Below are 13,003 nucleotides of genomic sequence, written 5' to 3'. Positions count from 1 at the left end.
GACCTGCATACAGATTTCTCAGGAGGCAGGTCAGGTGGTCTGATATTACCATCTCTTTAAGAATTTTCTGCAATTTTTTGTGATCCACACAGTCAAAGGCTTTGGCATAGTCAATAAAGCAGAAGTAGATGTTTTTCTGGAACTCTCTTGGTTTTTTGATAATCCAGTGGATGTTGGCAACTTGATCTCTGGTTCCTCTGCCTTTTCCAAATCCAGCTTGAACATCTGGGAGCCCACAGTTCACGTATTGCTGAAGCCTGGCTTGGAGAATTTTGAGCATTACTTTACTAGCCTATGAGATGAGTGCAATTGTGTGGTAGTTTGAGCATTCCTTGGCATTGCCTTTCTTTGGGATTGGAATGAAAACTGACCTTTTCCAGTCCTGTGGCCACTGCTGAGTTTTCCAGATTTGCTGGCATGTTGAGTGCAGCACTTTCACAGCATCACCTTTCAGGATTTGAAATAGCTCAACTGGAATTCCATCCCCTCAGCTAGCTTTGTTCATAGTGATGCTTCCTAAGGCCCACTTGTCTTCGCATTCCAGGATGTCTGGCTCTAGGTGAATGATCACACTATCGTGGTTATCTGGGTCATGAAGATCTTTCTTATATATTTCTTCTGTGTATTTTTGCCACCTCTTCTTAATATCTTCTGTTTCTGTTAGGTCCACACCATTTCTGCCCTTTATTGTGCTCTTCTTTGAATGAAATGTTCCCTTGGTATCTCTGATTTTCTTGAAGAGATCTCTAGTCTTTCCCATTCTATTATTTTCCTCTATTTCTTTGCAATGATTGCAGAGGAAGGCTTTCTTATATCTTCTTGCTGTTCTTTGGAACTCTGCATTCAGATGGGTATATCTTTCCTTTTCTCCTTTGCCTTTAGCTTCTTTTCTTTTCTCAGGTATTTTGTAAGACCTTGTCAAACAACCATTTTGCCTTTTTGCATTTCTTTTTCTTGGGGATGGTCTTGGACTGCAGGGTCCAGCCAGCTTTTAAAACGCTCCAAGCTTCTCTGTGTGTTTTCTCTCTATCCCTCCCTCAACCACAAGAGTCCCACTGCTCCCACGGGAAAGGTGCAGTCTGGAAGTAGAGGACAGGTCGAAACAGGGTGAAGAGGGGAAGGAAGACAGAGAAGGACTCAGTTCCAGCTGTGGGAACACCAGCACCAGGGTCAATGTGGGGCTTGGGGCCCAGGTAGTGTGTCTTGAATTTTCTCAAGAGAATAAACACAGACTACACACATCGGTAACAGTGACGATGGTGGTGGAGCTGGTGGCTGCAGTGACCAATAATTATGGGCCCTACTGGTTATGTAGCTGTTGGTGACGGTAGTTCTGGTGAGGATGGTGATGATGGTGATGGGGTGATGATGGCGGTGGTAATGATGACAGAGATGGAGCTAGACAAACTGGTGGTGGTGATGGAGGTAGTGGCTAATAGGGCTGTAACGCTACTAAGAACATTCTCGTATACATCTTCAGGTGGGAGCATGCACTCATTTCCACTGGGCACAGATCTAGGAGTGGAATTGCTGGGTCAGAGGACAGGCATGTGTTTAGCTTTAGTATATGCTGCCAAACGGTTTTCCAAAAAACAATTGTTTTCACACTTTTACCTATAACGTATAAATTCTTGGTGCTCCACATCCCGACACTTCGTATTATCTGTTTTGTTCACTAATGTATCTCAAATGCCTGGAAGCCTGGTGCATAGACGAGGCTTAATACAAATTTGCTGAATGAATGCTCAACATAAGCATGGCAGATGTCCACTTTCACCATTAGAGACCAGAACCAGAACTGCGCTCCTGCTTGTGGACACCCAGTGATGACCACATTCAGATCCAGGTTGGGAGCTTGCTGCTAAAGGTCTACCCCTAGCTCATCACACCCCAGCGTGCACAGGCTTAGTCTTGGCACGTTGCTCAAAATCCCTTCAGTGTGGCTCCCCTCACTCTAGTTTGAGGAGGAACAGCAGTCTGATCAAACCAACACACACTAAGATGTGAGTGACTGATCCTTAACCCTTTTAAAAGCATTTGAAGGAGCAAATGTTCACTTGCTGGATTTACAATTGAACAGGGCAAGCTGCTGGAGCAGAAAGCTCAGGACTTAAAAGTTCCAAGTTCTCAGTTAAACTCTCTCAGATCACCCACTTACAGCTGCTTTCTCCTTAGACAACTTCCCCTGCCTACCTCTCGTTTCCTGTTTTTGTTTTTACTTTGAAAGATGGTAATTCTTGTCCTGTCTACTTCAATTATTCAAAAAATTATCAGAAATTAAGGAATTTCAGAGTAGAAAAGAAGCTTGGAGCTCACCAGGGATTTGCTTTTAAATAATTCTTTACAATATAAGAATCACTTTCAGTTACACTGGTTCATTGAAATCATGAAACTATCATCTCTTTTCATTGGTAGGAAACAGATTGAAGGAGGAAATGACCTGCCCTGGGCTCTGCGGTTTGTTAGTTGCAGAGCTGGAGGCAGTGGCTCTGCTCTCTCTAGTTCCCCCTACAGATCTAGCTAGGAGCCCTATAAACCCAGAAAGCCAACTGGCTCCTGCATGCCTGCCTCCAGTGTGTGGGGAACTCACTGCCACCCAAGATAACACCATTTGCTATTTGGGTTGCTCTGATTGTTGGCTGTCATTTATGGTATACAGATCATGTTACATTGAGAGGGGGTGATGATTAGAACTTTCATTCTAATGTTTGTTTGAGGGAAGAGGAATTGACAGAAATATTCAGAAAACAGGCAGAGAGAGCCACAATGGCAGTAATTATAGCAATCAATACCCATTGACGGTGTCACTTTCCTGTTGGTAACCCTTCATTGGCTTCTTTCACGAATGGGGCCCAGGTTCAAACCTCTCTGTGCCACGCACATCCCCCCCCCCCCCCCCCCCACCACCACCCTGGCCTTCCGGCAGGGTGTTCCTTCTGCCTGGAATACCCTCACCCACCACTCTCACCTTCCTGCTCCTCAGTTCAGTTCAGTTCAGCAGCTCAGTCGTGTCCGACTCTTTGCGACCCCATGAATCACACAGCACGCCAGGCCTCCCTGTCCATCACCAACTCCCGGAGCCCACCCAAACCCATGTCCATCGATGATGCCATCCAACCATCTCATCCTCTGTCGTTCTCTTCTCTTCCTTCCCTCAATCTTTCCCAGCATCAGGGTCTTTGCAAATGAGTCAACTCTTCGAATCAGGTGGCCGAAGTACTAGAGTTTCAGTTTCAGCATCAGTCCTTCCAATGAACACCCAGGACTGATCTCCTTCAGAATGGACTGGTTGGATCTCCTTGCAGTCCAAGGGACTCTCAAGAGTCTTCTCCAACACTACAGTTCAAAAGCACTAATTCTTTGGTGCTCAGTTTTCTTTACAGTCCAACTCTCACATCCATACATGACCACTGGAAAAACCATAGCCTTGACTAGATGGGCCTTTGTTGGTAAAGTAATGTCTTTGCTTTTTAATATGCTGTCTAGGTTGGTCGTAACTTTCCTTCCAAGGAGTAAGTGTCTTTTAATTTCAGGGCTGCAATCACCATCTGCAGTGATTTTGGAGCCCAGAAAAATAAAGTCAGCCACTATTTCCACTGTTTCCCCATCTAACTGCCATGAAGTGATGGGACCGAATGCCATGATCTTAGTTTTCTGAATGTTGAGCTTTAAGCCAACTTTTTCACTCTCCTCTTTCACTTTCATCAAGAGGCTCTTTAGTTCTCCTTCACTTTCTGCCATCAGGGTTCCTGCTCCTACAGGCCTCCAAATCTACCCTCCCTCTAAACCCCTGCACTAGATTGTACTTCCTTGTTTTCATAGCAAGACTGTGAGCTCAGAAGGGGCAGGATCTACATGGGACTCTCCCGTCCTGGTGCCCTGCAGAGAGACTGGCACTGAACGGGTGGCTGCCCCACCTCAGCACATTCACAGACATCTCTGCTGCTCCCAACTTCCCTGGCCTTGGAGAGGCAGGTGACCCAAAGTTTAAACCAGATGCTTCGGAGCCTTGTAGTCCGCGAAGCTCAGGAATTGAATCCAGCCACATCTTCCTGGAACTGGGACCTGGGCCCGTCCTATCCTTCTCGACCCCTCTCCCCTCCCTGGGCTCAGCTGGAAGCAGCTGGAACCGCTGCAGAGGGGTGAGGTGGGGAGGAAGATTACAAAACGGAAGAAGTATGCAGAGAGAGTAGGAAGAGCCCAGTCCCATGCTCTGCTCAGACTGTCTGTGTGGCCTGGGCTGAGCCTGCCCCAGTCCCGGCCTCCGTATCCCCATCTGTGCACAGAGCAGATTGGTCTGGTGGTCCCTCCTGATGGGATTGGCCAAGGGCAAGAGATCCTCAGATTCCCGAACCCTCTAGCTCCAGACTTTTCCACCACACAGGTGGGAGGTTGGGTAAATCTTTAACTAGTTAGCCCTAGGCAGGTCGAGCCTTTCCGGATGGATGATTGCCTGGGAAAGGGGGGCGATGAGCGTGGGGGATGTAAGGGTGTATAGCCAGTCCCAATGTGAAGGGGGAGGGTACTGGGGAGGGAAAAGAACGAGACTCGGGCGGAGCTAACTCCGTGTGCAAAGCAGGACATGGAGGAACGCGGGTCGCCCGACGGGTAAGTACAGATTTAGGGAGGGTCAAGGAGCCGCTGGGACACGGATGTTTAACTCGAGTTGCTGCCACAGGGACCCCGCGCGGAACCTGGAGCAGGGGCCGGAGGGGCCAGAAACGCCCATCCAGGTGGTGCTCAGGTAGGTGTAGGTTGGCTTGGAGGCGGCGAGGAAGGGACTGATGGAGATTTCAGGACGGACATCCGCCCCCTCCCCGCCTCGTCCGACCACAGGGTGCGTCCCATGAGCGCTGCCGAGCTGCGTCGAGGGGAGCAGAGCGCGCTGCACTGCTCAGGGACCCGGACTCTGCAGGTGAGGACCTCCCCCCCACCCTCAAAAAAACCAACTTCGGGGAACACGCCAGGTACCTCCAGGTCAATTTCCCCCAGGCCCCGCCCTCCCCGAGGCGAGCCCCGCCCTCCCCAGGGTGCCCCGCCCTCTTCTCTACGGCCCCCTTCCCCAGGTGAGCCCCCCGGGCGGGGGCCCGGACGTGGCTTTCCGCTTCGGCGCGGTGCTGGACGGAGCTAGCACCCAAGATGACGTGTTCCGCGCGTGCGGCGTGCGGCGCCTGGCAGAGCTGGCGCTGCGCGGGTGAGTGAGGCCGGGGGCCGCCCCGCCCGCGCATGGACCCGCCCCGGCCCCCTCCCTCCCTTCTCCCCCAACCCAGCCACGCACCAGCCTCTGTACAGCCACACTCCTGCGGCCCGCAGCTTCTCCTGCACCGTCTTCACTTTCGGCCAGACCGGCTCCGGGAAGACCTACACCCTGACCGGACCTCCTCCCCAGGTGAGCCGAGCTCTAGCAGAGCCCCCGGGGGATCGGTGGGCGAGAAGCCCTGGGGAGCGCAGACTCCCAGACGGAAAGGAATTGGACGATGCAGCCCAGCTCCATTTATTTGCAGGCAAGGAAAGATCAGGGAAGGTAAAGGGGCTGGGCCAGTCCAGAGTACCTGGGCTCAGGTGTCCCCTTTACTTCTTAGCTCTCAGGTTTTTCATCTGTAAAATGACTGAGAATTAAATGAGATGTGGGTATGGGAACTTGGCACAGTGTGCTGCTGCTGCTGCTAAGTCGCTTCAGTCGTGTCCAACTCTGTGCGACCCCATAGACGGCAGCCCAGCAGGCTCCCCCGTCCCTGGGATTCTCCAGGCAAGAGCACTGGAGTGGGTTGCCATTTCCTTCTCCAGTGCATGAAAGTGAAAAGTGAAAGTGAAAAGTTAAAGTGAAGTCGCTCAGTTGTGTCCGACTCTTAGCAACCCCATGGACTGCAGCCCACCAGGCTCCTCCATCCATGGGATTTTCCAGGCAAGAGTACTGGAGTGGGGTGCCACTACCTTCTCCAGGCACAGTGCTCTACAAAGAGTAATCGTAACGGTGGTGGTGATGGTGGTAGCCCAGCCCCAGGCTCGGCTGTTTCTGCTCCCAGGGAGAGGGGGTGCCTGTACCCCCCAGCCTGGCTGGCATCATGCAGAGGACCTTCGCCTGGCTGTTAGACCGCGTGCAGCACCTGGATGTTCCTGTCACTCTCCGTGCTTCTTACCTGGAGGTCTACAATGAGCAGGTGGGGGACTGAGATGGCTAGAAAGACAGCCCACAAGGAAAGGGAGGCATTTCTTTCCAAGGAAACTGGAAATAGAATAGGTGGGGGGCTGTCGACCATAAGGTCTGGGGGTGGATGAAACAAGGACTCAGGCCCCTCCCTTACCCTCCACCCTCCTCTCTCAGATTCGGGACTTGCTGAGTCTGGGGGCTCCCCGGCCCCTCCCTGTTCGCTGGAACAAGACCCGGGGCTTCTATGTGGAGCAGCTGCGGGTGGTGGAGTTTGGGAGCCTGGGGGCCCTCATGGAACTTCTGCAAATGGGTGCGTGCTACCTCAAGCTGCTCTGGGATGCGTGGGACGCAAGGATTTTACCTGTTCACCCAGTGCCTTCGGGGCCCCAGGCTGGAGCTGTGGGTTCAGAGATGACCCTTGTGGTAGAAAAAGGCCAGCAAACCAACAGTTCAGACACAAACCAAGGGTGCCCCCCACTCCTACCCCTCAGGCCTGCTGATACTGCTTTCCAGACTCTTCCCACCCTTCTCTGCAGCACTGGGCTTCTGCCTCGGTCAAGCCTCAATTGTACCTCCTGGAGGGATCCCCCCCTTTAAGTGCATGCTTCTCCATCAAACGAAGCAAACCACATCCCTATCCCTTTCCAGACCTTTCCAGAACCCTGAGAGTAAAGGTCATACTTCTTGCATACTCAGTAGCTAAGTTGTGTCCAACTCTTTGCAACCCCATGGACTGTAGCCCTCCACGCTCCTCTGTCACTGGGATTATCCCAGCAAGAACATTTTCTCCTTCAGGGGATTTTCCCGTCATAGGGATCGAACCCGTGAATCCTGCGTTGGCAGGTGGATTCTTTATCACTGAGCCACCTGGGAAGCCCTAGCCTGAACGCTCTTCTGTTTTGGTCTCATTCATCCATTCATCAGCTATTTATTGAGCACCTGCTGTGGCCAGTCTCGGGGTTCCGACTGAGCGCCTCCCAGTAGATCTCTCTGCCTGAGTTTCTCTCTATTCGCATAGCAGTGTGAGAGATGTTGATATTAATAAAATGTGAATCAGACTGACATTCTTCCCCTCAGTTCTCTCTAGTCCCCTTTTACCTGTTCAAGCTAGAACCCAATTCAGCACCCATCATTCCACTCCTGCCTCTGTGCCTTTGCACCACTGGCCCCTCTTTCAGGATGTCTTTGCTCCTTTTTTATTCATTGGGGTCTTCCTACCACATCCAACTCTAGGATTTTTTTCCCTCTCTAGGTCTTAGCCGTCGAAGGAGCTCCGCTCATACCCTGAACCAGGCCTCCAGCCGAAGCCATGCCCTGCTCACACTCTACATCAGCCACCAAACTGTGAGTGCCTCAGCTTGGAAAGGAGCGGCCCAGGGCCACCCAGCAAGGGTCTGCCTTTGGATGTATAAACCAACTTGGGCGTGCATGGGAGGTAATAGTGGAAACCCTTGGCCCCGTGATTTTGACGATGACAGCCCCTCCCAAGTCCCCATGGAGCCCTGATCCTCCAACCCCAGCAGATGCCTCCTGTGGACCCCGTGGAACCCCCCGCTGGGGGGAAGCTGTGCTTTGTAGACCTGGCCGGCAGTGAGAAGGTGGCGGCTACAGGATCCCGTGGGGAGCTGATGCTTGAGGCCAACAGCATCAACCGCAGCCTGCTGGCCCTGGGTGAGATCTGAGTGGACTGACTGCCCGAGTCCTTCCTCTGTGCCTCGCCTACAGCCATCCACAGTGGGGAAGCCAGGGGGTTAATTGGGAATGGAGGAGCGTTAAAGAGCTGTGGTCCAGCAGCCACAGCCCTCCCTGGGGCCTCAGCTTGCTGGTGTCTCATGCTTTCCCTCATAGAGCTCTGTGGGTGTATAAACGCTGAGGATACAGTTGAATTCTAATTGGGGAGGTAGAAACACTTAATGCAGAGTGCGACCCCTCAGACATTCAACTTGACCCTTGTATTTGGGAAGACTGAGGCCCAGGGAGGAGAAGGGCACTAACCTGTCTTCCCATCTCCCCACCCCCCAGGCCATTGGCCTTGAGGTCTCTACTAGCTGGGACCTACCTTGGCCTTCCTCTCTGCATGCGTGGGGAGATGTGTAGGAAACATCTCTTCATTCAGTCCATTTGTCAGACATTTCCTAAGCCCCTTTGCCAGGCCCTTTGGTGGGCAGTAGGGATCAAGGTGGGAGCCCTAGTCTGGTGGCCAAGCAGTCTGAGTGGGTAATGCGATCATGTGGAAAGAGACACCCTAGAGACATACATGCCTGGTGGAGACCTAGCTCTGCAGCGTACCAGCTGGGTGGCCTTGGACATGGAGGGTGACCATGCTTTCCCCACCCAGGTCACTGCATCTCACTGCTGCTGGACCCTCAGCGGAAGCAGAGCCACATCCCCTTCCGGGACAGCAAGCTCACCAAGCTGCTGGCAGATTCGCTAGGGGGCCATGGGGTCACCCTCATGGTATCACGGGAGGCTGGCAGGGAGGGCTGGGTCCTGAGGGAGGGCTCCCAGAGAGGAGCACTCAGGGGAGTCCTCCCCAGGTGGCCTGCGTGTCCCCCTCAGCCCAGTGCCTTCCCGAGACCCTCAGCACCCTGCGATATGCAAGCCGAGCTCAGCGGGTCACCACTCGGCCACAGGCCCCCAGGGTGAGTGGAGAGAGCTGCGGGCAGAGCAGAGGGACAGACAGGGGAGGTGGTGGGCACCGTCCAACAGCTGGAGGCTGAATCAGTGCCACGGCTGAAGTCTGGGACTGAGTCAGGGCAGGGATTAGCATTGAGATCTTGATGACGGGGTTATGTTTGGGCAGGGTGGGGTTGCGGTCAGATTTCATGGTCAGGGTTAAGGTAGGTTTAGGCTTGGAGTCTGACTCGGGACATGCTTCAGGGTCTAGCCAACATCCCAGCTAGTATCGTGACTAAGTCTGAGTTAAGTTGGAGTTTAATGTGGGATCTTATTTGCAGTCAGAATCTGGACCAAGGTTTGGACAGAACTGAGTTTGGGGTTGGACAGGGAGCAGTTGAGAGCAGGCTTTCCAGGGAGACAGCTGAGGCCACATGGCACTTTGCTGCCATTAGGACAAGGTGTCCCTTCCAAGTGTATGTAACCGTGGGCCAGGATTCCAAGTGGGCAAGTGGAGCCTGGGCTGGATTTTAGGCTGCACTTACTCCCCTACCCTAGACGCCCTTGCGCAGTGTGAAACCTGTGCAACCATAAGCAGCAGCCCTGGGCCTCTTTCTCTGCAGTCCCCCAAGGCAAAGCCGCCCCAGCACCTGGAGGCTGAGCCATTGCAGCTGCAGGAGGAGAACCTTCACCTGCGGTCCCAGCTGGGCCAAATGGACCCCAAGGGTATGGGCTCTCTGGGGTGGGGGTGAGATGAGGATCGGCTCTGGGGCTCCTGGGGCTCCAGCTGCCTCCCTCTTCCCTGCAGCCTCTGGACTCAGTGGGGCCCGGGTGGCCTGGGCTCAGCGGAACCTCTACGGGATGCTGCAGGAGTTCATGCTGGATAATGAGAGGCTCAGGTAGACTGCCCTAGCCCGGACTCTGTGGCCTGCCCCTCTCTGCGGGGCCCCCTCTGCCAAGATGCCTCCCTTCTCTAGCCACCCCCCCGCCCGCCGGCTCCTCTTCTGTCCCCCTCTGCCTCCTGGCTCGTACTGTGCTGTAGTGAGGAGGAGCTGACGGATGCCCCCGCCTCCCAGGAAAGAGAAGAAGCGTCTGCAGAGCAGCCGGGACCTGGCCTACAGCGAGCAGCGCATCCTGGCCCGGCAGGTCCGCGAGCTGGAGCGGTGAGCAAGGCTGCCGGCTGGAGACCAGCCTTTAGGATGGAGGGCAGGTGGGAAAGGGGGTGGCTCGGCCAGATCTGCCCTCTGGATCCAGACCCCTGGGGCTCAGACCCCAGCTCTGCCACCAGCTATGTGACCTTGAGTGAGTCTGTTAACCTCTCACCGCCTGGATTTTCGCTTCTGTGAAATGGAGGCGATACAGTGCCTGCCTCCCAGGATTGTCCTAAAGACTGGATGGCGTGAGTTCGTATGTAAAGATCTGAGAACAGTGCCTGGCATGTAGTTAGGGCTCCACGAGTGTTTGTTAAAAGCAGGACTTGGGCGCCAGGCTGATGGTAGCGGTGAGGGCTCCAGGCAGACAGAGCTCACCCTTCTTTCCAGGCATCTCCTCTCTGCCTGCTGCTTTCAGCAGCCAGGCCCTGGCCCAGCCCCACCGTGTCCCTGTGTGATGGTGCCACCTCTCCTGTGCCATGTGAGTCTCTGCCCAGCCCGGAGAAGGGAGGGGCAGGGATGTCACGGAGCCCCTGACACGACCTCTTGCAGGCCCCGCCACCCCTCTGCCCCCGCTGCCAACTCTGTCCCCTGTGCCATGCGCCGCTGGCCCACTGGGCCTGCCCACGGAGGGAACTCCACCTGCCCCAGGTAGGAAAGGCCGAGGTGGAAGGAGGGAAGGCCGGGGAGAACTGGAGACCTGGAGCTAGGGGTCTGTAGTCTGGAAGGCTCCAGAACTGCGGGGACTCCAGGGACCTGGGCTGGGTCATGGCAGGAAGTGGCTGGCTTTGGGTTCTCTCTGCCCGGGGTTCGAAATAGCTGTTAACCTTGCCTCGCCCTCCTCCCCATTCTACCTTCTTTTGGGAACTTACTCTGCCGTTGGCTTATTCATTTATTCACTTACGCATTACTCATTTATGCACTGAATGAATGAGTCAATGAATGGATTTACTTAATGAGTGAGTATTCACTTATTCAGTAACTCTCTCCTAAACTCCTTGCTTTGTGGCAGCCCCTGTTCTGGGCACTGAGGATTCACAGAGCAGATGTGGTTCCTGCCCTTGTGGAGTGCCTAATCTCCAGAGAGGACTTCACAAGCGCCACCCACTGCCTGCAGAAAAAGGGACCTCCACCCCTTTATGCTCACCGAACATTCTTCGTGCCCCCTGGGGCAGGCCTGGCAGGGAGCGTGGTGTCATGATCAGCGCCAGGGCTGAGATCACCCAGCCCTGTGGCCTCTGGTCTCTCCTGCAGGTGTTTGGCTCTAAGGCCCCAGTTGATGGGCCCCTGTCCACCCGGCCCCCGCCCTGGGCACCCCCATGCTGCCCTAGCTCTGCCAAGTGCTCAAGAGAGAGGTGAGCCCAGCCCTGGGGCACTGGGGGATGGAGGGTGAGGGCAAAGGTCTGGGAAACTGAAGGCTCACTTCCCACAACCCAACTCCCCCTGGCCCAGGAGTCACAGTGAGTGGACTCAGACCCAGGTTCTGGCAGAGATGCTGACCGAGGAGAAAGTGATGCCCTCTGCACCTCCCCTGCCCACGGGGCCACTGAACGCATCGCCAGTGCTGAGAGGTGAAGAAGGGCGTGAGGGGAGGGCTGCTAGTGTTCTCTGTGATCTTGGGCCGGAACTCACCTCCAAACCTTAGTCTTCCCATTTCTGAAATAGGGGGCGGATTAAGTGGTGAGAGTTCTACGATCTTTCTATTTCTCAGACCTGGAATTCTCTTCTTGAAGCCACCTGCACTCCCAGATGTATCCTGGGGCCCTGTGGTGTGCATGGCAGATGGAGTCGGGGTGGGGCATGGTGGGTGTCTGAGACTTCCCCAGAGGCTGCTGGGACCCTGATGGGCCTGGGGGTGGGGGGCAAGGCCCAAGGAAATGATGGCCTCAAGCCTCACCGTGTGCCCTTTAGCGGGGGCTGCAGTTCCAAACCTGGCCCGGAGACTGGAGGCCCTCAGAGACCAAATCGGCACCTCCCTGCGACGTGGCCGGAGCCAGCCACCCCCTCGCTGAGGGCACACGGAGCCCTAGCCAGGCCCTCCCTGCCTGCTGCGGGCAGCGTGGGAACCCCGGAGACCTTCATGTGGCATTGGGCTGGGCTCTGCACTCTGCGTTTCAGTCTCTCCATCTGTTCAATGGCGTAGCAGCCGCTGCTCTAGTCTGCAGCTGGCCTGGGCAGAGGCCAGGCCTGGGCATGGGGGCTGATGGGGCAAACTGGGGACGCCAAGGGTGGGTGCCACCCCAGACTCGGAGAAATGAGACTGGATTCAGGAGAAACCAGGCCACGGGCGATGAAGTATATGAATAAAGAGAGACATCGGCTCCAAGTCTGGTTGGTCTTATCTTCCGACTAGTCAGGCTCTTGCCCTTGGGAGAAACCCAGAGGGGAGGGGTCCTGAGGAAGAGGAGGCCAGGACTCCTGGCAGAGGTGACTATCCCCTTCCCCTTCAGATCAGGAATATTTCAGGTTCTCCTGAAATAGAGGAGAACCTCCTTCTATGTGTTGTTCAGTGACTCAGTTGTGTCCAGCTCTTCAAGACCCCACGGACTGCAGCACGCCGGGCTTCCTTGTCCTTCACCATCTCCCGGAGTTTGCTCAAACTCATGTCTGTTGAGTCAATGATGCCTTCCAACCATCTCATCCTCTATCACTCCCTTCTCCTCCTGCTCTCAATCTTCCCCAACATCAGGGTCTATTCCAGTGACTCAGCTCTTCGCATCAGGTGGCCAAAATACTGGGGCTTCAGCTTCAGCATCAGTCCTTCCAATGAGTATTCAGGGTTGAAGTCCCAGGAGGCGCAGGTGTAGCATAAGTCCTTTTGGAGGAGGTTGTCATTAGCCCTACACTTAGAGCCACTGGGTGGGCGATCCATACATTGGAGAACAATTTTAGTTACTGTACACATTTTAACTGAGCAACTACTGTGTACCACTGGGCAGGCATGGGGAGAGGGAGTGGTGAGCATCTCCATGAGGAGGCCTAGGGGAGACTGCTCTGGTCTTGAGCTGGGGCCGGCGGTGGGCTGAGGGGCTTGCACGCTCTGTGCCAGCTGTGTGTGTCCTGGTACTGCACCATAGGGCCTGAC

At 54.7% G+C, this 13,003-nt stretch overlaps 1 protein-coding gene across 1 annotated transcript; it reads left to right on the top strand.

The window, feature by feature from the left end:
* The first annotated feature begins 4,582 nt into the window (after positions 1-4,582).
* Positions 4,583-12,122, top strand: KIF12 (kinesin family member 12). The gene is made up of 19 exons (XM_052645310.1): positions 4,583-4,608; positions 4,679-4,744; positions 4,837-4,915; positions 5,067-5,194; positions 5,314-5,389; positions 6,027-6,161; positions 6,326-6,461; positions 7,404-7,495; positions 7,630-7,822; positions 8,490-8,608; positions 8,689-8,793; positions 9,391-9,493; positions 9,576-9,666; positions 9,844-9,930; positions 10,309-10,399; positions 10,471-10,569; positions 11,173-11,273; positions 11,371-11,489; positions 11,830-12,122. Exons 1-19 carry the CDS (start codon positions 4,583-4,585, stop codon positions 11,928-11,930), a joined length of 1,947 nt encoding a protein of 648 aa, XP_052501270.1. The 3' UTR covers positions 11,931-12,122.
* The last annotated feature ends 881 nt before the right edge of the window (positions 12,123-13,003 follow it).

This window comes from Budorcas taxicolor, chromosome 8, assembly GCF_023091745.1.
Source record: "Budorcas taxicolor isolate Tak-1 chromosome 8, Takin1.1, whole genome shotgun sequence".
Lineage (NCBI taxonomy): Eukaryota > Metazoa > Chordata > Mammalia > Artiodactyla > Bovidae > Budorcas > Budorcas taxicolor.
Note: the sequence above shows the minus strand (reverse complement) of the source record. Positions and strands in the feature narration are given on the sequence as shown.

Excerpts from the sequence above, each read along its gene's own strand:
- KIF12 (XM_052645310.1), top strand. The coding sequence starts at position 4,583 with ATGGAGGAACGCGGGTCGCCCGACGG. Across the intron at positions 7,823-8,489 it reads CCGCAGCCTGCTGGCCCTGG|GTCACTGCATCTCACTGCTG; the intron begins GTGAGATCTGAG and ends TTCCCCACCCAG. Across the intron at positions 9,494-9,575 it reads GGGCCAAATGGACCCCAAGG|CCTCTGGACTCAGTGGGGCC; the intron begins GTATGGGCTCTC and ends TCTTCCCTGCAG.